Source organism: Chelmon rostratus, chromosome 9 (genome assembly GCF_017976325.1).
Source record: "Chelmon rostratus isolate fCheRos1 chromosome 9, fCheRos1.pri, whole genome shotgun sequence".
Classification (NCBI taxonomy): domain Eukaryota; kingdom Metazoa; phylum Chordata; class Actinopteri; order Chaetodontiformes; family Chaetodontidae; genus Chelmon; species Chelmon rostratus.
In genome coordinates this window covers 14,313,573-14,341,174 of record NC_055666.1, presented here as the reverse complement: position 1 = coordinate 14,341,174, position 27,602 = coordinate 14,313,573, and the positions used below count along the sequence as shown (strand labels likewise).

Here is a 27,602-nt window from a genome sequence, read left to right as displayed (position 1 = left end):
AGAGCACCGTGCTGGTCGAGAGCAATGATGTCTGATTGTGCTGTGCCTTAACCCCTCAATGATAGCGCTGTATAAATATACAAAAAACAAATATGTTCAGTTATTCTGGTTTTCGATCGCCACATACAAAAGGTATAATTCTTAGGTTGTGAAGCGTTATTTAACACTTTCGCTGTCAAATGCTTAAGTGTTGCTTTTCACGATGTTACTCACAACTTGCGTTTCCATAAGATATGCCTACTTTATTAATTTTTTTCATGGGTACTTTTACTTTATTTTCACAAATGTATATTTTGGATGATGGTTTTTGGCAGCACTGCAGCCCGGGCCCCGAAACCAGTTTTGTGATGTGCTATTGTGACAAAGAGGCTCGAACAGACCTCTGTGGTTTCAGTACCTTGGATAGCGCCGAAAGCAGGCAGAGAAGGAAGGAAAAGTAGGTCAAAAACCACACTTCACTCCACAGCTCAGCAGACTACCACGACTGGAGGAGACAGTGTATGCAAAAGTTACACTAATCTCTGCATTCGTTGGTGACGGGTTGCATCTTACCTTTTCTTTATTAGGTAAAGTCTGAGTTCTGGTAAAAGTGTCTCCTCCATTAATACTGATCAGTTCAGCATCTACAGGTGGAAACGGTGCGGGGAAAACCACGACGTCACTCTTCAGCGTGTCTGAGCTGAAACACACGTCATACTGCTGAGTAGATTTGGAGTAAGACCAGCTCCCGTCAGGGTGGGTGGTGATCATTGGGGCGCTGTACCTGCTGAAGGTGCCGTCAGTCCTGTGGCATTTGACAGCTATTAAACTGATGAGGCTGAGCAGAAAGACGAGTGAGACCGACACAATGGCGATCAGCAGATACAGGTTTAAATCAGAGAAGCTGTCCTCCTTTATGGGCACATGTCTGAACTGAGTGTGGATGTCAGCTGTGCTTTCGACCACCACCACGTCAATAGACACAGTAGCTGACAGGGAGGGTTCTCCGTTATCAGAAACCAAGACCAGCAAGGGGTGAGTTTTCAGGTCATTGTCACTCATTCTCCTCTTAGTCCTGATTTCTCCGGTGCTGGTTCCGATCCGGAAGAGGTTGTTTCCTTTGGGCTCAGACAGGTGATAAGAGAGCAGCGCATTGTATCCCGAGTCTGCGTCTACAGCCCTGATCTTTGCCACAAAGTATCCTGCTTCAGCAGAATATGGGATGCTCTCACTGTTGACGGAGCCGTGCTCAGAATATGGTGCGAGAATCGTTGGATTATTGTCATTTTCATCCAGAATTAAAACGTTCACAGTCACGTTGCTGCTGAGCGGAGGAACCCCAGAGTCTTTGGCCTGAACTTTGAACTGAAAGGTTTTTAACTCCTCATAGTTGAAAGACTGCAGGCTGATTATATCTCCAGTCTCTGAGTTGACATTTATAACTGACCCTATTAAATTGTTTTTATGATTATTATTAATTACTGAAAACGTTACTTTTGCATTTTCGTCTACATCCGGATCATCTGCAGTCATAGTATAGATTACAGCGCCTACGGGACTGTTCTCTTTGACGTAAATGTTTATCACAGGCTCTTGAAAACGAGGTGCGTTGTCATTCACATCAGAAACGTGGACTGTAATAACGCTTGTACCGGAAAGAGGCGGGACTCCTTCATCAGTCGCTGCTATTGTTACGTTATACTGAGAAGCTCGCTCTCTGTCTAGGGTTCCGTCTACGACCAAAGAATAATGATTCTTATATGTGTTTTTAATTATAAACGGCACTGAATCGAGTATTCTAACCTGAACAACGCCATTTTTATCTGCGTCGTCATCTCTCACAGTTATAAGACCAACCATTGTGTCGAGGGGTGCGTCTTCCCTGACAACGTTGACTAAAGATGTTACTGATATTTCTGGTGGATTGTCATTAACATCCGTGATTTCAACGAGTAATTTACAGTGAGATGCTCTTGGACTTGACCCTTTGTCTTTCGCTTGGACCCGGATTTCAACTGCATTGCTTTTTTCGTGATCCAATTCACCATTTACCGTAACCTCCCCGGTTAGTGGATTAATGGCAAATTTGTCAACATCATTATCGCTGTCGTGACTGATAAAGGAATACAGTATTTCTCCATTTAGACCCTCATCTAAATCTCGAGCATGCACAGAAATTACGGTTGCACCGTGCGGGGTATTCTCGGGCACTGTGGCTTTGTACAGCGACTTGTCAAATGTTGGAATATTATCATTTACATCTTGTACATTAACGGTGATATGTAACGTTCCGGATTTAGGCGGTTTTCCTCCATCTACAGCTGTCAGTGTTAGTTTGATAATAGCTTGTTTCTCACGGTCCAAGGCTTTCTGCAGCATCATTTCAGCGGACATAGTCGGCTCTCCACCATTCTGCACATCCAGGGTGAAATGTTCATTTTGACTCAGCTTGTAGCCTTTTACTGAATAACTGCCGACATCTGCATCGAATGCCTTTGCTAGTGTAAATCTTTCACCAGGAAAAGCTGACTCGGACACGTTTAAAACAATCCCCGGTATCCGAAAAGAGGGTGCGTTGTCGTTTATGTCCAAAATTGTAACCTCAAAACGATAGAGATTCAGTGGAGAGTTCACAATGGCTTCCACCTCCAGAGAACACTTCACATTACGAGAGCAGAGCCCCTCTCGGTCTATTCTGTCTTTAACTAAAAGTATCCCAGTCTTAACATTGACTTCAAAATACCTCGTATTTGGTCCTGAAATCTGAAAACCTCGATTTCCCAGTTCTTGCACATCTAGATGTAAGTCCTTCGCTAAATTCCCCACAGTGGTGCCCGGGCTCGATTCCTCCGTAACAGAATACACAATCTGTGCTGCTGCGATGCTCCATATGTTAGATACATGGAACAAAAAATAAATCCAGTGCCCGAAAATACTCCCTCGTTGCATTCTGCCCACAGCCACCGAAACAAGTCAGTTCGAAAAAATCACTCCAGCAGTAACATTGCTCAGTAATGATACATCCATTTCAGAGCCCCTTAAATCTGCCAGGATATTCTGGTGGACGACGAACAAAGAATTACAAACCTCTCTCTTGGACCAACAGGGAGGAGCGTCGAACAGAAAACAAGGTATTTCAACTGTGTGAGCTGAGAGCGACATCTTGTGGTTTTGTTGAAGTCAGATGCAAGAAAAGATGAAAGCACACGAAATAATCAAATTGAGTCATTTTGGTTAAATTAAGGAACTCAACATTCACCCTTTGTTTACGTTGATTGAGAAGAAATAAAACATAATCACCTGCCATTCTAACGCAAATATTTAGAGAGGAATGACCAACAGGATAAACATCAATAAACTGTTGGAAAGTCCAATAATGTTGCAAGCCACCAACAAAGGCCCAAGTGATTGACCAACATGTCAAAAAGGAACAAATGAAGTGTTTTAAAATGACTCCCTTTACAACAATGGAACAGATGCGTAATCTTAAATTAGCATCATGGGAAGAAGTGCAATAGATCAAACACAACCACAAGTATTGCCAAGAACAACACAATGACTTATAAGACCTATGTCCTTTGTGGTTGATTATTGGCAGCCCCGTGTTTTATGCACGATCACCCTTACCTTTTCTTTATTAGGTAAAGTCTGAGTTCTGGTAAAAGTGTCTCCTCCGTTAATACTGATCAGTTCAGCATCTACAGGCGGAAACGGTGCGGGGAAAACCACTACGTCACTCTTCAGCGTGTCTGAGCTGAAACACACATCATACTGCTGAGTAGATTTGGAGTAAGACCAGCTCCCGTCAGGGTGGGTGGTGATCATTGGGGCGCTGTACCTGCTGAAGGTGCCGTCTGTCCTGTGGCATTTGACAGCTATTAAACTGATGAGGCTGAGCAGAAAGATGAGTGAGACCGACACAATGGCGATCAGCAGATACAGGTTTAAATCAGAGAAGCTGTCCTCCTTTATGGGCACATGTCTGAACTGAGTGTGAATGTCAGCTGTGCTTTCGACCACCACCACGTCAATAGACACAGTAGCTGACAGGGAGGGTTCTCCGTTATCAGAAACCAAGACCAGCAAGGGGTGAGTTTTCAGGTCATTGTCACTCATTCTCCTCTTAGTCCTGATTTCTCCGGTGCTGGTTCCGATCCGGAAGAGGTTGTTTCCTTTGGGCTCAGACAGGTGATAAGAGAGCAGCGCATTGTATCCCGAGTCTGCGTCTACAGCCCTGATCTTTGCCACAAAGTATCCCGCTTCAGCAGAATATGGGATGCTCTCACTGTTGACGGAGCCGTGCTCAGAATATGGTGCGAGAATCGTTGGATTATTGTCATTCTCATCCAAAATAAAAACGTTCACAGTCACGTTGCTGCTGAGCGGAGGAACACCAGAGTCTGTGGCCTGAACTTTGAACTGAAAGGTTTTTAACTCCTCATAGTTAAAAGACTGCAGGCTGATTATATCTCCAGTCTCTGAGTTGATGTTTACAACAGATGTTATTGGAATACTTTTTGAAATGCCATCTAATGATGCATATGTTAATTTTGCATTTTCTTCCATATCAGGATCAACTGCAGTTATAGTAAAGACAGTTGCTCCCACTGCACTATTCTCTTTGACATATACATTAATCACAGGCTCTGAGAATTGAGGGGCGTTGTCATTCACATCAGATATGTGAACAGGAATAATACTGGTGCTGGACAGAGGTGGACTGCCTCCATCACTGGCTATGATGGTAGCATTATACTGAGAAACACTCTCTCTGTCAAGCGATCCATCGACTGTTAATGAATAATAATTTTTGTAGTTTAGCTTGAGTTTAAAAGGCACCATTCCGAGAATTTTAGCAGTGGTGAGTCCATTATTACCCCCATCTTTGTCAGTCACAGTCACCAAAGCGACCACTGTACCTATTTCAGAGTCCTCTTTAACTGGGCTCATGAGAGAGGAAATAATGATTTCTGGTACATTGTCATTAACATCAGTTACTTCCACTAGCACTTTGCCATGCACACTTCGAGAGGGCGTGCCTTTGTCTTTTGCCTGTACACGAATATCATATGCTGTATTCTCTTCATAGTCTATTCTTCCCGTCACAGTTATCTCCCCTGTGTCTGGGTTTATGGAGAACATGGCTTCGGGATTGAAATTTCCCCTCTCAATAAATGAATACACAATCTCACTATTTATTCCCTCATCTAAGTCTGTAGCAGTTACAGTCAATATGGATGTCTGAAATGGAGCGTTTTCAGTGACCTGGGCCTTATACAGAGGTTGACTAAATACCGGAGCATTGTCGTTTATATCCATAACATGTACAACTATTTTTAATGTTCCTGACCTGGCAGGTTTTCCTCCGTCCAGAGCAGTTAAAGTAAGGTGGATAACAGACTGTTTCTCCCGATCTAAAGATTTCTGGAGCACTAACTCAGCAGACTCACTGTGCTGTCCGCCGCTCTGTACATCCAATGAGAAATAATCATTCGGACTCAGCTTGTAGCTTTTCACCGAGTTACTGCCCGTGTCCGCGTCATTTGCCATCGGGAGCAGATACCTCTCCCCGGTAAAAGACGATTCCGAAATATTGAAAGTCTTCTCCCTTTCGCGAAAAGATGGTGCGTTGTCGTTAATATCAACAATTTGTACCTCTATGCGATGCAGATGCATTGGATGACTCAGAATGGCTTCTATATTCAGGGAACATTTCGCCGTGTTTGGACAGAGCTCTTCACGATCAATCCTGTCGCAAACATAGAGAGCACCTGTTTTTAAATCCACGTCGAAATATGTCTTAGAATTCACAGACACAACTCGTAAATCCCGTTTTTCCAGTTCGTCAACATTAATTTGCAAATCCTTAGCGAGATTTCCCACGACCGTTCCTTTGTCAACCTCCTCGGAAACGGAGAACGAGAGCTGCGCTGCGGACCCGTCAAACAAACAAAGCAAAGCTGTTATTTGTATCCAGATCGTGACTGTCAGTCCTGCACGTCCCATCGCTGCCACCGAATGAAAGAAATAAACATTTTCGAACATGTCCACAGTTTCGGCGGTTAGCAGACGAAGCGCTCTCTGTCTCATAACCATTTGTGTATTTTCTGACAAAGCACCGATGCTCCGTACGGAGAGGAGGAGTCTGGTGTGGAGAAACGGAGCCACACGAATATTGCGGTCTCCAGCGACACCAACTGTTATTTTGGTGCTGATGTATAAAGACGTCAACGTTTAAGTGTAGCCCATATTTGTGCAGACGGTCAAATCAGTGCAGAACTACATTTTAATGGAAAATATTTAAAGACCTGGCTGATTCCAAAACGCAGTTGCTGGAGCGTTAGTAAAAGCTATGCTAGTTGTGTGTTACCAGGACAAAACACATTAAGGAACTGATACTGTTATTAAAGTTTTAAACACCATCTCGCGTTCAGAACCATGGACAGCGTCCTCGCTCGTCAGCAGCAACAGAGATTTGACCACAGACACTTTGCTTAAAATACGATCATTTAGCAACTGTTTCAGATCATACCGCACACAAAATCTACAATAACGAGCATCATACTAGTGAAAAGAAGTCAGGTAATTGATGCCATTGACCACTCAAAGTAACACTTTGTATCTCGTTGCTTTCACAACCATACACAAAATTGCAAACACGAACAGTCAGCGAGTTTTAAAATGTCCAAAACCTGATTATCGGATGACCTAACTCGTCTTTCAGAAGCTGCTTCACATACACCATGACCCCAAATCTACTCTTAATTTATAAACAACTTACCTTTTCTTTATTAGGTAAAGTCTGAGTTCTGGTAAAAGTGTCTCCTCCGTTAATGCTGATCAGCTCAGCATCTACAGGTGGAAACGGTGCGGGGAAAACCACTACGTCACTCTTCAGCGTGTCTGAGCTGAAACACACGTCATACTGCTGAGTAGATTTGGAGTAAGACCAGCTCCCGTCAGGGTGGGTGGTGATCATTGGGGCGCTGTACCTGCTGAAGGTGCCGTCAGTCCTGTGGCATTTGACAGCTATTAAACTGATGAGGCTGAGCAGAAAGATGAGTGAGACCGACACAATGGCGATCAGCAGATACAGGTTTAAATCAGAGAAGCTGTCCTCCTTTATGGGCACATGTCTGAACTGAGTGTGGATGTCAGCTGTGCTTTCGACCACCACCACTTCAATAGACACAGTAGCTGACAGGGAGGGTTCTCCGTTATCAGAAACCAAGACCAGCAAGGGGTGAGTTTTCAGGTCATTGTCACTCATTCTCCTCTTAGTCCTGATTTCTCCGGTGCTGGTTCCGATCCGGAAGAGGTTGTTTCCTTTGGGCTCAGACAGGTGATAAGAGAGCAGCGCATTGTATCCCGAGTCTGCGTCTACAGCCCTGATCTTTGCCACAAAGTATCCCGCTTCAGCAGAATATGGGATGCTCTCACTGTTGACGGAGCCGTGCTCAGAATATGGCGCGAGAATCGTTGGATTATTGTCATTTTCATCCAGGATTAAAACGTTGACAGTCACGTTGCTGCTGAGCGGAGGAACACCAGAGTCTGTGGCCTGAACTTTGAATTGAAAGGTTTTCAACTCCTCATAGTTAAAAGACTGCAGGCTGATTATATCTCCAGTCTCTGAGTTGATGTTTACAACAGATGTTACTGGAATACTTTTTGAATCACCATCTAATGAGTATGTCACTCTAGCGTTTTCATTTATATCAGGATCAACTGCAGTTATCGTATAGATACTAGCTCCAACAGGACTGTTTTCTTTCACATAAATATTAATCACGGGTTCAAGGAAACCAGGCGCGTTATCATTGACATCAGACACCTGAACAGTAATAACGCTGGTGCTGGAGAGGGGCGGGGTCCCTTCATCAGCAGCTGCAATCGTGACATTGTAATAAGAACGTGCTTCTCTATCAAGAGGACCGTCTACAACTAAAGAGTAATAATTTTTATAATTGGAATTTAGCTTAAAAGGCGCAGAACCAACAAGTTTGGAGCGAGTCTGGCCGTTTTTCCCTCCATCTTTATCCGTCACTGTCACTAAAGCGACAACGCTTCCTATGGCAGCGTCTTCTTTAACGGGGTTCATGAGTGACGTCACCACTATTTCTGGAGCATTGTCGTTCACATCAACTACCTCGACCAGCAGCTTCCCATTTGCACTGCGAGGCAAAAATCCTCGGTCTGTTACTTGAACATGAATTTCATACGCCGACTGTGTTTCGTAATCCAAATGACCCTTTACTGTGATCTCTCCGCTTTCTGCATTAATAAAAAACACGTCCGCGGGATTGAAGTTTCCACGCTTGACAAAAGAGTAAGAAACCCTCCCGTTGTCCCCTTCGTCCAAATCTGTGGCGTTCATTTGAATTACTAAAGATCCAGCTGGCGCATTTTCATTTACCCGTGCTTTGTATAGTGTTTTACTGAATAACGGCGTGTTATCGTTGGCATCCAGAACATTTACATTTATGTGTAAGCTTCCGGTTTTAGGAGGCTTTCCTCCATCTACCGCGGTCAGCGTTATCTTTATAACTGCCTGTTTTTCACGGTCCAAAGCTTTCAGTAGCACTAATTCAGCAGATACACTGTGTTCTCCACCGCTCTGCACATCTAGGGAGAAGTATTCATTTGGACTCAGCCTGTAAGTCTTCACTGAATTGCTCCCCGTATCTGCGTCAATGGCCAGGGGAAGCAAGAAGTGTTCGCCTGTCGGTGACATTTCTGATATGTTGAGTGAATATGACTTCTCCACGAATGCAGGTGTATTGTCATTTATATCAACAATCACCACCTCAATGCGGTGGAGTACCATAGGATCACTCAGTATGGCCTCTAAGTTTAACGTGCATATTATCGTGTTTGGACAAAGCTCCTCTCGGTCTATTCGCTCATTAACATAAAGATCGCCCGTTTTCAAATTTGCTCCGAAATATTTCTTACTGTACCCAGACACGATATTCAGATTCCTCGTTTGCAGGTCTCGAACGTTGACATTTAAATTCTTTGCGAGATTCCCAACCACAGTCCCTTTGTCCACCTCCTCGGAAACAGAATAGGATATCTGAGCTGCAGCCCAGTCAGATAAAAACAGGATAAACAGCCAGCAGAGAGTTTCGTTATTCCTTCCACTGCCCATGCTTCAAAACACACTGACGAGACATAGAATATATTCATCCATAAAACGCCACGCGATCGGCCAGCATTTTAAATCCCATCCACTCAAGTCATCTCCTTCTCTTCGACATTCGTGCTCCACTCACAAAGCACTCGCAGTCTGCTGACGATTCACACGGAAAGGAGGAGACTGAAAACGCCGAGCTCAGAAAAAGACGTGGTCATCAGCGACCCCACGCGTTACAATTTAGATATGAAAATACATACGTGAAAAAAGAGCACAGTCCAGGTCTAATATTACAACACATCTAAACCTGTATGTCTTTACATTTTAAATGTGCTAAGAACGCAGCTTAAGTTTCCTTCAAGTAGTTGTGCAGAGAGAAAAAGATGACAATAAATGGTCACAAATTCCTCAAGAAATAATGAACGTGATCTCGACCAACAATAAGCAATTAATGTAACACATGGAAAACATAATAACATGTTCAATACGTATGAATTGAATTGCATTGACAACAGTACTACACTTTTAGACTGTTTTGCATGTAATAAACAAGCTGATTTCCAATAGTGTCACCTCAAAAACAAAGATGCATGAAGAACTCACTCACAGCCGAAGTGACAGTGATGGCAACTTTGCAATCTTTTTGGGTTGTGACCCCAAGAGGACCAAGAAGACACCAGTATATTTTCAGCACCACGGAAAGCGCCATACAAACTCGCTGGTAGGGTCGGTTCTCCAGTTTGCAACTTAAGACGAGTCTATTATCTGTGTCAGTGCAAGGGTATGGACATGTATTGGGTTGTCTTCATTATGATTATTTCTGTAATGTTTGTAAGGCATGTAAGTGAAAGCAGGGAGAGACTGTTTGGCGACAGTCTGGAAGTCATAAATTCAGACATTCAGAACAGGACAGGTAGCTCTTTCACTGACTTCTCACGCCTTTAAATGGAGCGAAAGACTGCAAACAACTCACCTTTTCTTTATTTGGTAAAGTCTGAGTTCTGGTAAAAGTGTCTCCTCCATTAATACTGATCAGTTCAGCATCTACAGGTGGAAACGGTGCGGGGAAAACCACTACGTCACTCTTCAGCGTGTCTGAGCTGAAACACACGTCATACTGCTGAGTAGATTTGGAGTAAGACCAGCTCCCGTCAGGGTGGGTGGTGATCATTGGGGCGCTGTACCTGCTGAAGGTGCCGTCTGTCCTGTGGCATTTGACAGCTATTAAACTGATGAGGCTGAGCAGAAAGATGAGTGAGACCGACACAATGGCGATCAGCAGATACAGGTTTAAATCAGAGAAGCTGTCCTCCTTTATGGGCACATGTCTGAACTGAGTGTGGATGTCAGCTGTGCTTTCCACCACCACCACTTCAATAGACACAGTAGCTGACAGGGAGGGTTCTCCGTTATCAGAAACCAAGACCAGCAAGGGGTGAGTTTTCAGGTCATTGTCACTCATTCTCCTTTTAGTCCTGATTTCTCCGGTGCTGGTTCCGATCCGGAAGAGGTTGTTTCCTTTGGGCTCAGACAGGTGATAAGAGAGCAGCGCATTGTATCCCGAGTCTGCGTCTACAGCCCTGATCTTTGCCACAAAGTATCCCGCTTCAGCAGAATATGGGATGCTCTCACTTTTGACGGAGCCGTGCTCAGAATATGGCGCGAGAATCGTTGGATTATTGTCATTTTCATCCAGGATTAAAACGTTGACAGTCACGTTGCCGCTGAGCGGAGGAACACCAGAGTCTGTGGCCTGAACTTTGAATTGAAAGGTTTTTAACTCCTCATAGTTAAAAGACTGCAGGCTGATTATATCTCCAGTCTCTGAGTTGATGTTCACCATTGATGAAATCGGAATATTTTTTGCAGAATTGTCTAACAGCGTATAAATCAGTTTTGCATTACTGTCCAAATCAGGATCAAAGGCATGGATTGTACAAATAACGGAGCCTACTAGACTATTTTCTTTGACATAAACATGAATCACAGACTCCATGAATTGAGGTGCATTATCATTGACATCAGAGACGTGAACAGTAATGACCCTGATACTGGACAGAGGTGGACTTCCTTCATCTGTGGCTGTTATGGTGACATTGTAAATAGAATTGTTTTCTCTGTCCAGTGGTCCGTCTACTACTAATGAATAGTCATTTTTGTAGTTGGACTTCAGTTTAAACGGCACAGACCCAACTATCTTACAGTTAGTCGCACCATTGTTTCCTCCGTCTTTATCACTGACTGTAACCAAAGCAACGATTGTCCCCAGTTCTGCGTCTTCTTTTACTGGGGTCATGAGTGACGTCACAGATATTGCTGGGGCATTGTCATTCACATCAATTATCTCTATCAGCAGTTTAGCATGTGCACTCCGAGGAGAGGTACCTTGATCTGTTGCTTGAACTCTAACTTCATAAGCAGACGTCTCTTCATAATCTAAATTACCCTTCACAGTGATTTCTCCCGTTTCTGAATTTAGATCAAAGATATTCGAAGGATCAACATTTCCTCGTTTGATAAACGAATAAATTATCTTACTGTTGATGCCCTCGTCTAAATCCGTTGCATTCAACTTAATTACCAATCTTCCTTCTGAAGTATTTTCAAACACACGCACTTTATACAGCGATTTGCTAAAAGTGGGGATATTATCATTGGCATCAATTATATTAACATAAATTTGTAGTGACCCAGATCTAGCTGGTTTTCCTCCATCCATAGCTGTCAGAATCAGGTTAATAACTGGCTGTTTCTCTCGGTCTAAAGCTTTTTGTAGCACTAGTTCGGCAGACAGACCGTGATCTCCTCCGCTCTGCACATCAAGTGAGAAATGTTCATTTTGGCTCAGCTTGTAGCTCTTTACTGAGTTGCTGCCTATGTCTGTGTCGACTGCTATTGGGAGAAGATATCGCTCCCCCGTTAGAGATGATTCGGAAATATTTAAAGAATACATTTTTTCAACAAAAGCAGGCGAATTATCGTTTATGTCTAGTATATTAACCTCTACGCGGTGTGCAGTCATCGGGTTGTTAAGAACAGCTTGTATTTTTAACGAGCATTTTACCACTTGCGGACAAAGCTCTTCTCTGTCTATCCTTTCGTCAACAAAGATGTTCCCGGTCCGCAAATTCACGTCAAAATATTTCTTCCTGTGACTCGAAACAATACGTAGATCCCTGGGCTCTAGTTCCTGGACATTGAGGTTTAAATCCTTTGCAATGTTCCCCACAACGGTGCCTTTGTTCACCTCCTCGGAAATCGAGTAGGATAACTGCGACGCAGACCAGTCACAAAGACAAAGAAACACAACAGTGTGAATCTAGACGTATTCCTTTTGTCGTCGAATATACATTGTTGAGGCAACTGAAGAACTCAATCCAAACGATCATTTATCCTCAGTACAAAATTCCCCTCCAGAGAAATATTGCTGTGGGAAAGCTCCTGTCCTTCTCGTCACAGCCCCTTCCGCGGGTGTAGTGATGGCCGGTGACGATTTCATTTTTCTTCCCATGCAGGGAGGAGTTTTGGGTATTGAAACAAATTCATGTCTATGGTCTACTGCGACATCATGTGGTGAATGATGGGTCAGCAAGTACATAGTCAAACCATTCAAAATATTATGAAAAACATAAACGATCACGTTTACTATGTAAAACGATATTTAACACTGAGAGTGCAACGACCATCATGGATGGATAAGCAAAATATTTCAGTGACTGAACGAGCGATTGTGAAGGACAAATGCTACAATATATCCAGAAAGAAAATTACTTTGAATCTGAATTCCAGAGTGCAATTGCCATATTTCGAAAGTCCCATATTTAGAATAAATCATACATAAATTCAATAAGTTTAATTCATCACAAGATGATACAGAAACCAGCACTGTCATTGCAATGTCAAGCACCACGGACACCGCCTTTTCACCACATTCAATATCAGGAGGCATTGCAAATCTTAGATTGCAGCAGAATGACACCAGCTATACAACCAAATTATGACACTCAGCACCGTGGCAACTGCTGTTTCAATTCGGGTAAAGAACAGTTTAGATGACTTTAATGATGAATGAAGGTTTTGAACAGCCATGAATGCAGTGAGGTCTGCAGCTCAATGCATTTAAATTCGGTTCAGCACTATGGAGAGTTCCGTCTAGATACTGGCAATAAACAAGTTCAACTGTCCTTCTGTGACATAGGACCAGTTTGCTTCGAAATGATTGAAGCTTGGTATTTCGGCACAGACCACTTTAGGTTACAACATGTGTGACAAATTCTGAAAGAGCCAGACGTTATTTTCCAATTTGTGGTTTAGCAGGTGACTTTCAAGATATCCTATCTTCAGACTGCAGTGGGATTATCGTAAAAAGTTATTTTAGGTACTTTTTCTGCAAGCGTCACAAAATGGGAGTTATTGTATTCTGTTGTCTCATTTATGTTGTGTGTTTGACATTCTACAAATGTACCTGTTGTTAAATCAAAATACTGGACATTGACAGTAGTAAGCAGTCAGGAAATGACATCCGTGTGATAGCACTGTTAAGTTTTAAAAGCAGTCAGCTAAAATGGCCTACCTTCTCTTTGTTGGGTAAAGTCTGAGTTCTGGTAAAAGTGTCTCCTCCGTTAATACTGATCAGTTCAGCATCTACAGGTGGAAACGGTGCGGGGAAAACCACTACGTCACTCTTCAGCGTGTCTGAGCTGAAACACACGTCATACTGCTGAGTAGATTTGGAGTAAGACCAGCTCCCGTCAGGGTGGGTGGTGATCATTGGGGCGCTGTACCTGCTGAAGGTGCCGTCTGTCCTGTGGCATTTGACAGCTATTAAACTGATGAGGCTGAGCAGAAAGATGAGTGAGACCGACACAATGGCGATCAGCAGATACAGGTTTAAATCAGAGAAGCTGTCCTCCTTTATGGGCACATGTCTGAACTGAGTGTGGATGTCAGCTGTGCTTTCCACCACCACCACGTCAATAGACACAGTAGCTGACAGGGAGGGTTCTCCGTTATCAGAAACCAAGACCAGCAAGGGGTGAGTTTTCAGGTCATTGTCACTCATTCTCCTCTTAGTCCTGATTTCTCCGGTGCTGGTTCCGATCCTGAAGAGGTTGTTTCCTTTGGGCTCAGACAGGTGATAAGAGAGCAGCGCATTGTATCCAGAGTCTGCGTCTACAGCCCTGATCTTTGCCACAAAGTATCCCGCTTCAGCAGAATATGGGATGCTCTCACTGTTGACGGAGCCGTGCTCAGAATATGGCGCGAGAATCGTTGGATTATTGTCATTTTCATCCAGAATTAAAACGTTGACAGTCACGTTGCTGCTGAGCGGAGGAACACCAGAGTCTGTGGCCTGAACTTTGAACTGAAAGGTTTTTAACTCCTCATAGTTAAAAGACTGCAGGCTGATTATATCTCCAGTCTCTGAGTTGATGTTCACCATTGATGATATCGGAATATTTTTTGCAGAACTGTCTAACAGTGTGTAAATTAGTTTTGCATTTCTGCCCAAATCAGGATCAAAGGCGTGGATTGTACAAATAACGGAGCCTACTAGACTATTTTCTTTGACATAAACATTAATCACTGACTCCATGAATTGAGGTGAATTATCATTGACATCAGAGACGTGAACTGTAATGACCCTGATACTGGACAGAGGTGGACTTCCTTCATCTGTGGCTGTTATGGTGACATTGTAAATAGAATTGTTTTCTCTGTCCAGTGGTCCGTCTACTACTAATGAATAGTCATTTTTGTAGTTGGACTTCAGTTTAAACGGCACAGACCCAACTACCTTACAGTTAGTCACACCATTGTTTCCTCCGTCTTTATCACTGACTGTAACCAAAGCAACGATTGTCCCCAGTTCTGCGTCTTCTTTTACCGGGGTCATGAGTGACGTCACAGATATTTCTGGGGCATTGTCGTTCACATCAATTATCTCTATCAGCAGTTTAGCATGTGCACTCCGAGGAGAGGTACCTTGATCTGTTGCTTGAACTCTAACTTCATAAGCAGACGTCTCTTCATAATCTAGATTACCCTTCACAGTGATTTCTCCCGTTTCTGAATTTAGATCAAAGATATTTGACGGATCAGTATTTCCTCTTTTGATCAAAGAGTACAAAATATGACTGTTCATGCCTTCGTCTAAATCTGTTGCATTCAACTTTATTACGAGTGTACCGGGAGTGGCATTTTCTTTGACACGCACCTTGTAAAGCGATTTACTAAATGTTGGTGTGTTGTCATTTACATCTAGTACATTAATAGTTAACAGCAATGTTCCTGATCTGGGAGGTTTACCTCCGTCTACAGCTGTCAGGACGAGGGTAATAACTGGCTGTTTCTCTCGGTCTAAAGCTTTCTGCAGCACTAACTCAGCAGACACACCGTGGTCTCCTCCGCTCTGCACATCAAGCGAGAAATGTTCGTTTTGGCTCAGCTTGTAAGTCTTGACTGAATTGCTTCCTATGTCCGCATCTTCTGCTATTGGTAGAAGATATCGCTCTCCTGGTGATAATGATTCGGTGATATTAAATAGATGCGATTGCTCAATGAAAACAGGAGAGTTATCATTTATATCTAAAACATTCACTTCAATACGATGTGCAGTCATAGGATTGTTAAGAACAGCCTGTAATTTCAAGGAGCATTTTACCGTATTTGGACAAAACTCTTCTCGGTCTATTCTTTCGTCAACAAATATGTTCCCGGTCCGCAAATTCACATCAAAATATTTCTTCTTGTAGCCCGATACGATTTGGATATCTCTGTTTTGTAAGTCCTGTACATTGAGGTTCAAATCCTTTGCGATATTCCCAACTACGGTGCCTTTGTTCACCTCCTCGGAGATGGAGTAGGATATCTGAGAGGCAGAGCAGGCACAAAGACAAAGCAGCGTAACCATATGAATCCAGGCGTGTTCCTTTTGTCGTCGCACGTACATCCTTGGTCCAATAAAGAAGCTGAAGCAAGTCGATCATTAATCCACTCTATGACTGATTCCTTCAAAACCAAATTGCTCTCTTTCTGATCCAGCGTTTCTCGTCACAACCCCATCGAGTGCCGAGGAGATTATAAGGGCCGATGACGATTTCATTTTTGCCATCCATGGAGGAGGAGTTTTCTTTTTCCAGCACCACTCTGATCTGTGGTCTACTGCGGCATCTTGTGGTGAATGATAGCTAGATTCGGCTTTTGCTTCGTCACATATTTTGCAATACAGTTCTACACAAGGAATATTAATGTGTCTAAAAAGAGTCCAAAATCGCACCATGATTCACGTCAAATCACCAACAAATCGCTAAAAGTCCATCACTTATGTACTTACTAATACCAATTCTGATCATTTAAACATTTAAATATTCAGAGTGCAACAACCATCCATTGATGGACATGTCAAATGCCAGACTGGCAATTTCAAAGTTCAAATACTGTAATGTATCCAGAAAAAAGACAGCAAGAGTTACTCATGTAACTCTAAAACACTATAGTCCGTTTAGTGAACAATGCTTATCATAATAACAGCAATGTTGCATAAATTACTGCTTGTTTCATTGTATAAGATGCAGAAACGACTTACAAGCCTGACTTCCGCACCATGGAGGTCGCCATTTCAGAAACATGTTACTTTCGGAAGAGCTATTTTCAGTCGGCAGTGAACCTAAGGGTCGTTAAGTTCAGTACAATAGCTCTCTCTCTCTCTCAATACAATGACCTGCTGAGGACACGTTGCCATATACTGTTGAGATTTTTCCAGAGGGCCTGAAAGAGGGGGATGGGGTTGGCTGGATCGTGGCACTGAAGCCAAATGTTGTGAAAATGTAGTTCAGCACCATGGTCAGCGCTGTTTAAACTCAGACAAAATTGTGATGAGTTCAATATCCCTTCTGGAGATTTCAAACGATTTTGTCTTTACTTTGCCACATTGCTTAGTACGCAGACAGAAACAAACAGCTTAGGTGCTTGAGTGTGTGTGAGACGCAGATGTTCTGTGAAATACTATCCTAAGTTTGTGTGGTGTTTTAAAGGAGACATGCAGTTTAAAGACGAGAGCAAGCAAAGATGTGCTGCCACTGTCGGTTGTAGTGAAGGAACTTCTCTCCATGAGCGCTGTTAATTTCCATGAAACACAGCAGCTTCCATGAAGTGGGGTCGTGCGTTCATAAAAAGTTATAAAAGTTGCTAATGAACAAGTGACAAATGGGACTTCAATATTGTCGCTTGGTGACACTTTCATTAATCTCTATGAATAACGTGTGAATAATACACTTGCAATACAGTTGTTTTGATCCTTAATCAATTATTTGAGCATTTATTGCGAAGTATAGCCTACCTTTTCTTTATTTGGTAAAGTCTGAGTCCGGGTAAAAGTGTCTCCCCCGTTAATACTGATCAGCTCCGCATCTACAGGTGGAAACGGTGCGGGGAAAACCACTACGTCACTCTTCAGCGTGTCTGAGCTGAAACACACGTCATACTGCTGAGTAGATTTGGAGTAAGACCAGCTCCCGTCAGGGTGGGTAGTGATCATTGGGGCGCTGTACCTGCTGAAGGTGCCGTCTGTCCTGTGGCATTTGACAGCTATTAAACTGATGAGGCTGAGCAGAAAGATGAGTGAGACCGACACAATGGCGATCAGCAGATACAGGTTTAAATCAGAGAAGCTGTCCTCCTTCATGGGCACATGTCTGAACTGAGTGTGGATGTCAGCTGTGCTTTCCACCACCACCACCACGTCAATAGACACAGTAGCTGACAGGGAGGGTTCTCCGTTATCAGAAACCAAGACCAGCAAGGGGTGAGTTTTCAGGTCATTGTCACTCATTCTCCTCTTAGTCCTGATTTCTCCGGTGCTGGTTCCGATCCGGAAAAGGTTGTTTCCTTTGGGTTCAGACAGGTGATAAGAGAGCAGCGCATTGTATCCCGAGTCTGCGTCTACAGCCCTGATCTTTGCCACAAAGTATCCCGCTTCAGCAGAATATGGGATGCTCTCACTGTTGACGGAGCCGTGCTCAGAATATGGCGCGAGAATCGTTGGATTATTGTCATTTTCATCCAGGATTAAAACGTTGACAGTCACGTTGCTGCTGAGCGGAGGAACACCAGAGTCTGTGGCCTGAACTTTGAATTGAAAGGTTTTTAACTCCTCATAGTTAAAAGACTGCAGGCTGATTATATCTCCAGTCTCTGAGTTGATGTTGACAACTGTTGAAATGGGAAAACCTCTCGGATAGTTATCCATTAAAGTATAAGTCAATTTAGCATTTTCATTTGCATCTGCATCCTCTGCAGTTGTCCTTGTGATAATTTCTCCTACTTTACTGTTCTCCTTCACGTAAACATTTATATTGGCATCTTGGAATCGAGGCGCGTTGTCATTAATATCAGATATCTGAACACTGATTACAGCTGTGCTTTTAAGAGGCGGACTTCCTTCATCCGTAGCAGTAATGGTAACGTTGTACTTGGACACAATTTCTCTGTCAAGGAGGCCGTCAACTACTAAAGAGTAATAGTTTTTATAATTTGACGTTAATGTAAAAGGGACCGAGTCTTGAATTTTACAAGTGATGAGGCTATTTTGCCCTCCATCTTTATCAGTCACAGTCACCAATGCAACAACGGTTCCAATTTCAGCGTTTTCCTTGACCGGACTCATTAGTGAAGTTACAGAGATCTCTGGTGCGTTGTCATTGACATCCAGAACCTCGACCAGCACTTTCGAATAACCACTGCGAGGGGATGCGCCTTGGTCTGTTGCTTGGACTCTTAATTCATATGCATTGCTTTCCTCGTAATCCAAGTTTGCCTTTACAATGATTTCACCGCTCTCAGGAACTACAATGAATTTTTCGGCAGAGTTCACATTTCCTCTTTTCATTAAAGAATATCTGATGTCCGCATTTGACCCTTCGTCTAAATCGTTTGCATTTAGTTTCAGTATTGTAGTACTTACGGATGCATTTTCACTCACTCTGACTTTATAAAGCGATTTGCTAAACGACGGCGTGTTATCATTAACATCTATCACATTCACAAGAATCTGCATCGTGCCAGATCTTGCCGGTTTCTCTCCGTCTAAAGCGGTTAATGTTAGTTTCACGATAGGTTGTTTCTCTCGGTCTAAAGCTTTCTGCAGCACTAACTCAGCGGACGCACTGTCTCCTCCGCTACTCACGTCGATGGAGAAATGCTCGTTGGGACTCAGCTTGTAGTTTTTCACTGAATTACTGCCAGTGTCTGCATCTTGAGCTATTGGGAGCGGGTATCTCTCTCCCGATGAAGAAGACTCGGAGATATTAAACACATGGGTTTGCTCCAGGAATGATGGTGCATTGTCATTGATGTCAACAATTATGACCTCAATGCGATAAATATTCATAGGATGGCTCAATAGTCCCTCTATATTTAAGGAGCATTTGGGTAAATTCGGACAAAGCTCTTCACGGTCTATCCTTTCGTTAACAAACAAAGCTCCCGTTTTTAAATTTGCCTCGAAATATTTCTTACTGTATGCCGATACAATCCGAAATCCCCGCTCCTCCAGTTGCTGTGAATTAATGTTTAAATCCTTAGCGAGATTTCCCACCACTGTGCCTTTGTCAACCTCCTCGGAAACGGAGTAGGAAATCTGAGCTGCAGACCAGCCAGATAAACAAAGAAGAATGGCGCACAGCATCCACTCGGCCTGTCCATACCACTGACGACTCATCCTTTTGTTTCGATAAAGAGTTCGGGCAAACAAACGTCATTCGTCCAAAACAACAGACAAATATCCAAGAAGGGAGCCAAGATCTCTTCATATAGGAACCATCTTTCATATGAAGTCGTTTACGAACCCAGCCCCTCCGAAATGCACAGGCTGTTTCTCATTTCACCGACCGTGGAGGAGGAGTTTTACGTCATGAATTAATTCTGTTGGACGTGTGGTCTCGAGCGACATCTTGCGTTTCTCTGATAGACCACTGGAGCAGTGGATTTTTCTCCCACCACAACTAATATCTCTTGAGTTAAGGTATTTTCTTAAACAAAACGCCGGAATTGTAAGATTGTTCATCGGATTCCGTCATGCTTTATGTTTGTTGCAAAAGCAAAACAGTAAAACAGTGAAAGAAGCCAAGTCATTGCAGAGTAAACAGAAAACTGAAGAGAGCGACAATGAAATATTGATTGCAGTAAGAAAAAAAAAATGAAGTAAGTTAATGAATCAATCATATTGTTTGACTGTTCCAACCTTTTGCTGCTGAACACATGTAGTAATATGCTTCCACCACCAAAAATAAACACAATCAGATGACCATGTCGGACAGAACCCTTCATTCCATTTCTCATTATGATACCATCTTGTATTGTTGTGTGGATATCTATCATGCCAAACGTCCAAGTGTGTATGATTTTACAACGTTCTGCAGTTTACTTCACACCACGCCAAAAAAAGAAAAAAAATAGAAAACATGTGCAAGACCCACCGACAAACCATGGGACGTGTAATACGAGTCACCAGAGATACATGAAGCCACGCATGTGCCAAAAACTGAGGAACGCAGATATATCAGAACCATGGAGAGCGCATTTCCCCATTGGACAGCGTCAGGTTGTGGCTGCAAGCTATCTGTCGGACTTTTTATGTTGTGAGTTCAAGATAATTCGCTACTGTGCATGACAAAAGGAACCATATTTGCACCATCTTCATTTTTTCTTAAGTCGTGTATAAAAAACACAAAGGGATAATTAGAGTGTATTTTGCACTTTTTTCCTTCGCTTAAAGCCGCTAAAGCAGGCATGTCCAAACTATTCCATAAAGGGCCGTGTGGCTGCAGGTTTTCGTTCCAACCAAGGAGGAGCACACCAGGCCAACCAATCAACATCAAGGGATCCCTTAGTTATCAGCTGAAAAGTGAGATCAGCTGATTAAATGAGTCCAGCCTGGTGCGCTCCTCCTTGGTTGACATGAAAACCTGCAGCCACACGGCCCTTTATGGAATAGTTTGGACATGGCTGCGCTAAAGCGACGAAAAATAAAATATACACTGATTGATAGTGTTCATTCTTTATGGATCTTACCTTTTCTTTATTAGGCAGAGTCTGAGTTCTGGTAAAAGTGTCTCCTCCATTTATACTGATCAGCTCTGCGTCTACAGGCGGAAACGGTGCGGGGAAAACCACTACGTCACTCTTCAGCGTGTCTGAGCTGAAACACACGTCATACTGCTGAGTAGATTTGGAGTAAGACCAGCTCCCGTCAGGGTGGGTGGTGATCATTGGGGCGCTGTACCTGCTGAAGGTGCCGTCTGTCCTGTGGCATTTGACAGCTATTAAACTGATGAGGCTGAGCAGAAAGATGAGTGAGACCGACACAATGGCGATCAGCAGATACAGGTTTAAATCAGAGAAGCTGTCCTCCTTTATGGGCACATGTCTGAACTGAGTGTGGATGTCAGCTGTGCTTTCGACCACCACCACGTCAATAGACACAGTAGCTGAGAGGGAGGGTTCTCCGTTATCAGAAACCAAGACCAGCAAGGGGTGAGTTTTCAGGTCATTGTCACTCATTCTCCTCTTAGTCCTGATTTCTCCGGTGCTGGTTCCGATCCGGAAGAGGTTGTTTCCTTTGGGCTCAGACAGGTGATAAGAGAGCAGCGCATTGTATCCAGAGTCTGCGTCTACAGCCCTGATCTTTGCCACAAAGTATCCTGCTTCAGCAGAATATGGGATGCTCTCACTGTTGACGGAGCCGTGCTCAGAATATGGCGCGAGAATCGTTGGATTATTGTCATTTTCATCCAGGATTAAAACGTTGACAGTCACGTTGCTGCTGAGCGGAGGAACACCAGAGTCTGTGGCCTGAACTTTGAACTGAAAGGTTTTTAACTCCTCATAGTTGAAAGACTGCAGGCTGATTATATCTCCAGTTTCTGAGTTGATGTTTACCATCGTGGAAACTGACACTAAGTTGCTGTTGTGTAAAAATGCATATCTCACCTGGCCATTCAAGTCAATGTCAGCATCAGATGCAGATACCGTTTTAATTATTTCCCCAACTTTACTGTTTTCTTTCACGTAAACATTAACCACAGGTTCAGAGAAACGAGGCGGGTTATCATTTACATCAGAAACGTGAATGGTAACAACAGTAGTGTTCGAGAGGGGAGGAGTCCCATCATCACTAGCTGAGATTGTAACGTTGTAGTTGGAGGTAAGTTCTCTGTCTAGAGCCCCGTCAACAACTAAAGAATAGTAATTTCTATAGTTTGTCTCCAGTTTAAAGGGAACCTGATTTAAGATTTTGCATTTCACGTCACCATTTCTACCGCCATCACTGTCTAGAACGGATACAAGCGCAATTGCAGTGCCTGCCTCAGCGTCCTCCTTTACAGTATTGAACAGTGATGTCACAGTGATTTCAGGAGCATTGTCATTTACATCAATAACTTCTACCAACACTTTACAGTGAGCTGACATCGGTGGCTGAGCTTTATCGTTCGCTTCTGCGCGTATTTCGAACGCTGTATATTCTTCATAATCAACATTAGCTTTAACCATTATTGCACCCGTTATGGGATCAATATGAAAAATCTCTAATATGCGATCCTGTCCTTTACTTCTTAAGGAATACAATATCTCACCATTTATCCCCTCGTCTGCGTCGGTTGCATTCAATGTTGTCACTGTTGCCCCAATTGGTGTATTTTCATGGATACGAGTTTTGTACAAGGGACTGCTAAACACGGGAGGGTTGTCGTTTATGTCTAAAACGTGAATGATGACCTGTGACGTGCCAGATCTCGGTGGAGTCCCTCCATCTACAGCAGTCACAGTGAGATGTATCACAGGCTGCTTCTCTCGATCCAACGTTTTCTGTAAAACTAACTCGGCAGACACGCTTTCTCCTCCTTTTACTGTAGCGAGAGAAAAATAGTCATTTGGTGTTAATTTAAACGCATTAACCGTATTCTTACCTACATCTGCATCGATGGCCTCTGACAAAGCGAATTTCATTCCAGGCAAAGTATTCTCTGCAATGTCCACAATCTGAGATTTTTCCGTGAATAACGGGTCGTTATCATTAACGTCTAGTATATTTATTTCGATGCGGTAGAGCTTCAGTGGATTATTTATCACTGCTTCTACACTGACTGTGCATTTTGGCGACTTCGCACAGAGCTCCTCTCTGTCTATTCGCTCATTAACGTAGAGAGCACCAGTCTTTACATTTACCTCAAAATATTTTCGTTTTGATCCAGAAACAATCTTAAACATACGGGATTCCAGATCTTGAAGGTTGAGGTTTAGATCCTTTGCGATAATTCCTACAGAAGTCCCCGGATCCACTTCCTCTAACACGGAGTAGGAGAGCTGCCCAGACTCCGCTTTCCAGCAGCACTCCAGTAGCACAAACACCAAATAGGAAACAATAGACGTCCTCATTGGTACGTGCATAATTCCATACGGCGATTTAAATACACATCCAGTACAAGGAGACCTCATCACGAATTTTACAGGTATGAAAAGATAAAATTTCAGACTGCCTCAAATAGATATTGTACACACGGACAAAACGGATTTTCCTTCTGTCTTTTCGTTCTCTCTTTGAGACAAAGCCTGGAGAAGCCACATCGTCATCTACAACTGGGAGGAGCGTGAAACTACTACACATAAACTCTCAGTGTTGCGGTCTATACTGTCGCCACGTGGAGAACTGCCACAACTACATAAAAATAATTTGTGGAGAGATGCAGGTGATACATTTCTGCGCGAGGCTAAATGTGTTCACCCTCTTTCTTCTGTTTCTAAAGATATAAGTAAAATGCTGAAAAAAAATAAAATTGAACTTTACAAACATAACTTTCTTTCGCTATCAACAGACAATGAGCGAAAACTGCAAAAGTCCATGAAAGCATTCTACGGTCAGGCACATTACTGGATCCAGCATATTCCCCGATCTCAGGGATTGTTTTAAAAGCAGTGTTTCAGAATTCAAAGAAACGAGAAGAAAGCCACAAACGTCTAAAAGTCATTGTTTCACACTGACATAAATATCTGATAACGAGTGAGAAAGGGAAGTAATCAATTCTACGAGGAAGAAGTCGAGATGAAATCGGGTGCATTTCTTACCTTTTCTTTATTTGGTAAAGTCTGAGTTCGGGTAAAAGTGTCTCCTCCGTTTATACTGATCAGCTCAGCATCTACAGATGGAAACGGTGCGGGGAAAACCACTACGTCACTCTTCAGCGTGTCTGAGCTGAAACACACGTCATACTGCTGAGTAGATTTGGAGTAAGACCAGCTCCCGTCAGGGTGGGTGGTGATCATTGGGGCGCTGTACCTGCTGAAGGTGCCGTCTGTCCTGTGGCATTTGACAGCTATTAAACTGATGAGGCTGAGCAGAAAGATGAGTGAGACCGACACAATGGCGATCAGCAGATACAGGTTTAAATCAGAGAAGCTGTCCTCCTTTATGGGCACATGTCTGAACTGAGTGTGGATGTCAGCTGTGCTTTCCACCACCACCACCACGTCAATAGACACAGTAGCTGACAGGGAGGGTTCTCCGTTATCAGAAACCAAGACCAGCAAGGGGTGAGTTTTCAGGTCATTGTCACTCATTCTCCTCTTAGTCCTGATTTCTCCGGTGCTGGTTCCGATCCGGAAGAGGTTGTTTCCTTTGGGCTCAGACAGGTGATAAGAGAGCAGCGCATTGTATCCCGAGTCTGCGTCTACAGCCCTGATCTTTGCCACAAAGTATCCCGCTTCAGCAGAATATGGGATGTTCTCACTGTTGACTGAGCCGTGCTCAGAATATGGCGCGAGAATCGTTGGATTATTGTCATTTTCATCCAGGATTAAAACGTTTACAGTCACGTTGCTGCTGAGCGGAGGAACACCAGAGTCTGTGGCCTGGACTTTGAACTGAAAGGTTTTTAACTCCTCATAGTTGAAAGACTGCAGGCTGATTATATCTCCAGTCTCTGAGTTGACAGTTACCATTGAAGCTACCTGTGTGGTCTTTGAAGATCTGTCGATTATTCTGTACGTCGCTTTTGCGTTTTCATTCAAATCTGAATCTAACGTCGCCAGTGTATGAATAGTAGTTCCAATCGGGCTATTCTCTTTCACATAAATATTAATCATAGGTTCCAGGAATCGAGGAGGATTATCATTAACATCAGCAATTTGAACAGTAATGACGGTTGTACTCGACAGAGAGGGAGTTCCTTCATCTATAGCTGTAATTGATACGTTGTACTGGGAAACATTCTCTCTGTCAAGAGGCCCATCAACTAACAAAGAGTAGTAGTTTTTATAGTTAGATTTTATTTTAAACGGCACGGAACCCGTAATTTTGCAGTTTGTCAGACCATTTTTGCCTCCATCTTTATCAGTGATAGTCACCATAGCTACAGCTGTGCCTATTTCAGCGTCCTCCTTTACTGGGCTCATGAGTGATGATACCGAGATTTCTGGAGCATTGTCGTTGATATCAATAACTTCGACTAAAACCTTGCTGTGTGCAATGCGAGGAGGAGTGCCTTTATCTCGTGCTTGAACACGAATCTCATATGCTTGATTTTCCTCATAATCAATATTGCTTTTAACGGTAATCTCTCCGGTGTTACCATTCAGGGCGAATTTGTCATCAGGGTTTAAGCGTCCCCTTTCTGTAAAAGAGTATATAAGTTCACCGTTGACACCGTCGTCTAAATCAGTGGCTGTCAGTGTTAATAACGCTGCGCCAATATTCACATTCTCAACAACTTGGACCTTGTAAAGAGATTTACTGAACGAGGGTGAATTGTCATTTACATCCAATACATTAACTTTTATCTGTAAAGTCCCCGTTTTGGGAGGTTTTCCTCCATCTATTGCTGTCAGTGTGAGTTCAATAGCAGCCTGTTTTTCTCGATCTAATGCTTTCTGCAGCACTAACTCTGCAGATACGCTCTGGTCACCAGTGCTCTGTATATCCAAAGAGAAATGATCATTCGGGTTTAATTTGTAAGTCCTCACTGAATTAGTACCTACATCTGCGTCATGAGCTATGGGCAGTGGATGTCTTTCTCCAACATAAGAAGATTCATACATATCAATTGTGGTTATTTCTTCCAGAAAAGACGGACTATTGTCATTAATGTCAGTAATCACAACCTCAATTCGATGGAGGCTGCGTGGGTTACTCAGAATGGCCTCTATATTCAAAGAGCACTTTACCGTATTAGGACAAAGCTCCTCCCGATCTATTCTCTCGCTCACAAAAAGTACTCCAGATTCACGATTTATGTCAAAATACTGTTTTTTATACCCGGAGGTAATCTGAAGACCCGAGGAATGGAGTTGCTGCACACTGAGATTTAAATCCTTCGCGAGATTCCCCACCGCTGTCCCTTTGTCCACCTCCTCTGAAACGGAGTAGGATATCTGAGCCACGGACCAGTCGCACAGACAAAGCAGAGTGAAAAACAGACACACAGCGTTATCCCATTGTTCCCGAGCAGCCATTGCTGTTTCGACAAAAGCGACGAAACCTGGTTCCTGCCTTTTAGCCCGTCCACGAAAATAAGAGCGTTTTTATGTATCCATTCTCGCTTGGAGATCTCTCTCTTTGCGGCTTCACTCGTCTGTTCGCTATTTTCACAAAGCACTACCAGATGATGACGATTGCTTTTTTTTTTATCATGAACAGAGGAGGAGTTTTTAAACGGTCTACAACGATTTTAGTGTGGTCTCTAGCGACATCTTGTGACACTTTTTAGTCAGAAAGACAGCTAAAAAAAGAAGAGGATAATTATGTTTATTATAATGTACAATGAACATTGTTAGAGAAATGAGAAAACTCGATGCTAAATAAATTACTACAATTAATGGGCTGATTGTCGACTATTTCAGCTGAACAGGTTGACTGTTCACAGAGCACTGTGTCTTTGAAATAGACAGTTTAAGGAATTCGTCTTGTTATTGATTAAAATTAAATGTGTGTGTGTGTGTGTGTGTGTGTGTGTGTGTGTGTGTGTGTGTGTGTGTGTGTGTGTTTAGTTATTTTACCTGCCGTCTGTTTCCAGTTACTGAACGCAAAGACGCGGAATATAATGTGTAATATTGGTGCTTCACAATATCAGCACCACTGACAGCACCCAAATCTCAACAAAGCGCAGAAGAAAGGGAAGATGTTTTCAGAACCATGGTCAGCGCCTACATGCAGTTTGAATGCTTGAAGTGGGCTTTCTCAAGTGACTGCAGCGTGCTGTGTCCAAGATGCCGTAAAACTCAGTGAAGAGATTTCAACCTTGTGGAACTGAAATTGTTCTTAAATCATGAAACCATCGTCTACATAGTTCACACTCGTTACATTACTGGCCAGCGCCTTCAAACTATTTACATTTTCCGTGGCAGAGACACTACAAACAAATGCCAGAGTTACCACCCTTTACAAGTTGAAAACGATGGTATATAATACTGTCATAACTATTCGTAGGTGAAGTCG

General features: G+C 43.1%; 4 protein-coding genes and 1 pseudogene across 4 annotated transcripts; all 5 read right to left on the bottom strand.

Moving 5' to 3' along the window:
- Window positions 1–475: 475 nt before the first annotated feature.
- Window positions 476–6,024, bottom strand: LOC121612065 (protocadherin alpha-2-like). The gene is made up of 4 exons (XM_041944809.1): window positions 3,601–6,024; window positions 2,337–2,580; window positions 553–1,427; window positions 476–484 (listed from the first exon to the last, which is right to left on the bottom strand). Exons 1-4 carry the CDS (start codon window positions 6,022–6,024, stop codon window positions 476–478), a joined length of 3,552 nt encoding a protein of 1,183 aa, XP_041800743.1.
- A 41-nt stretch (window positions 6,025–6,065) lies between these two features.
- Window positions 6,066–16,067, bottom strand: LOC121612064 (protocadherin alpha-2-like). Its single transcript, XM_041944808.1, has 5 exons — window positions 13,689–16,067; window positions 12,284–12,386; window positions 10,089–10,873; window positions 6,761–7,540; window positions 6,066–6,176 (listed from the first exon to the last, which is right to left on the bottom strand). The coding sequence occupies exons 1-5, from the start codon at window positions 16,065–16,067 to the stop codon at window positions 6,066–6,068; spliced, it is 4,158 nt and encodes a 1,385-aa protein (XP_041800742.1).
- A 1,368-nt stretch (window positions 16,068–17,435) lies between these two features.
- LOC121612063 lies at window positions 17,436–19,819 on the bottom strand (annotated as a pseudogene).
- Window positions 19,820–20,620: 801 nt separating this feature from the next.
- LOC121612062 (protocadherin alpha-8-like) lies at window positions 20,621–23,563 on the bottom strand. Its single transcript, XM_041944806.1, has 2 exons — window positions 21,153–23,563; window positions 20,621–20,657 (listed from the first exon to the last, which is right to left on the bottom strand). Exons 1-2 carry the CDS (start codon window positions 23,561–23,563, stop codon window positions 20,621–20,623), a joined length of 2,448 nt encoding a protein of 815 aa, XP_041800740.1.
- A 633-nt stretch (window positions 23,564–24,196) lies between these two features.
- Window positions 24,197–26,620, bottom strand: LOC121612061 (protocadherin alpha-6-like). The gene has a single exon (XM_041944805.1). It carries the CDS (start codon window positions 26,618–26,620, stop codon window positions 24,197–24,199), a length of 2,424 nt encoding a protein of 807 aa, XP_041800739.1.
- Between the last annotated feature and the right edge of the window lie 982 nt (window positions 26,621–27,602).

What these genes read in the sequence shown, in the direction of transcription:
- LOC121612061 (XM_041944805.1), bottom strand. Translation starts at nt 26,620, where the DNA reads ATGGCTGCTCGGGAACAATGGGATAACGCTGTGTGTCTGTTTTTCACT.
- LOC121612064 (XM_041944808.1), bottom strand. Translation starts at nt 16,067, where the DNA reads ATGTACGTGCGACGACAAAAGGAACACGCCTGGATTCATATGGTTACG. An exon ending in ACTAGAGCCCAGGGATCTAC is followed by an intron (nt 10,874 to 12,283) that starts GTATTGTTTCGA and finishes TTCAATTCAAAG; the next exon opens with TTCAGGCCACAGACTCTGGT. An exon ending in CTTTACCTAATAAAGAAAAG is followed by an intron (nt 6,177 to 6,760) that starts GTAAGTTGTTTA and finishes CCAAAATAACAG; the next exon opens with TTGGTGTCGCTGGAGACCGC.
- LOC121612062 (XM_041944806.1), bottom strand. Translation starts at nt 23,563, where the DNA reads ATGCACGTACCAATGAGGACGTCTATTGTTTCCTATTTGGTGTTTGTG. An exon ending in AATGAACACTATCAATCAGT is followed by an intron (nt 20,658 to 21,152) that starts GTATATTTTATT and finishes TGCGTTCCTCAG; the next exon opens with TTTTTGGCACATGCGTGGCT.
- LOC121612065 (XM_041944809.1), bottom strand. Translation starts at nt 6,024, where the DNA reads ATGTTCGAAAATGTTTATTTCTTTCATTCGGTGGCAGCGATGGGACGT. An exon ending in CTAATAAAGAAAAGGTAAGG is followed by an intron (nt 2,581 to 3,600) that starts GTGATCGTGCAT and finishes TATCGTTTTGAG; the next exon opens with GTTACAATTTTGGACATAAA. An exon ending in GCTGCAGAAAGCCTTGGACC is followed by an intron (nt 1,428 to 2,336) that starts GTGAGAAACAAG and finishes ACAATTTAATAG; the next exon opens with GGTCAGTTATAAATGTCAAC.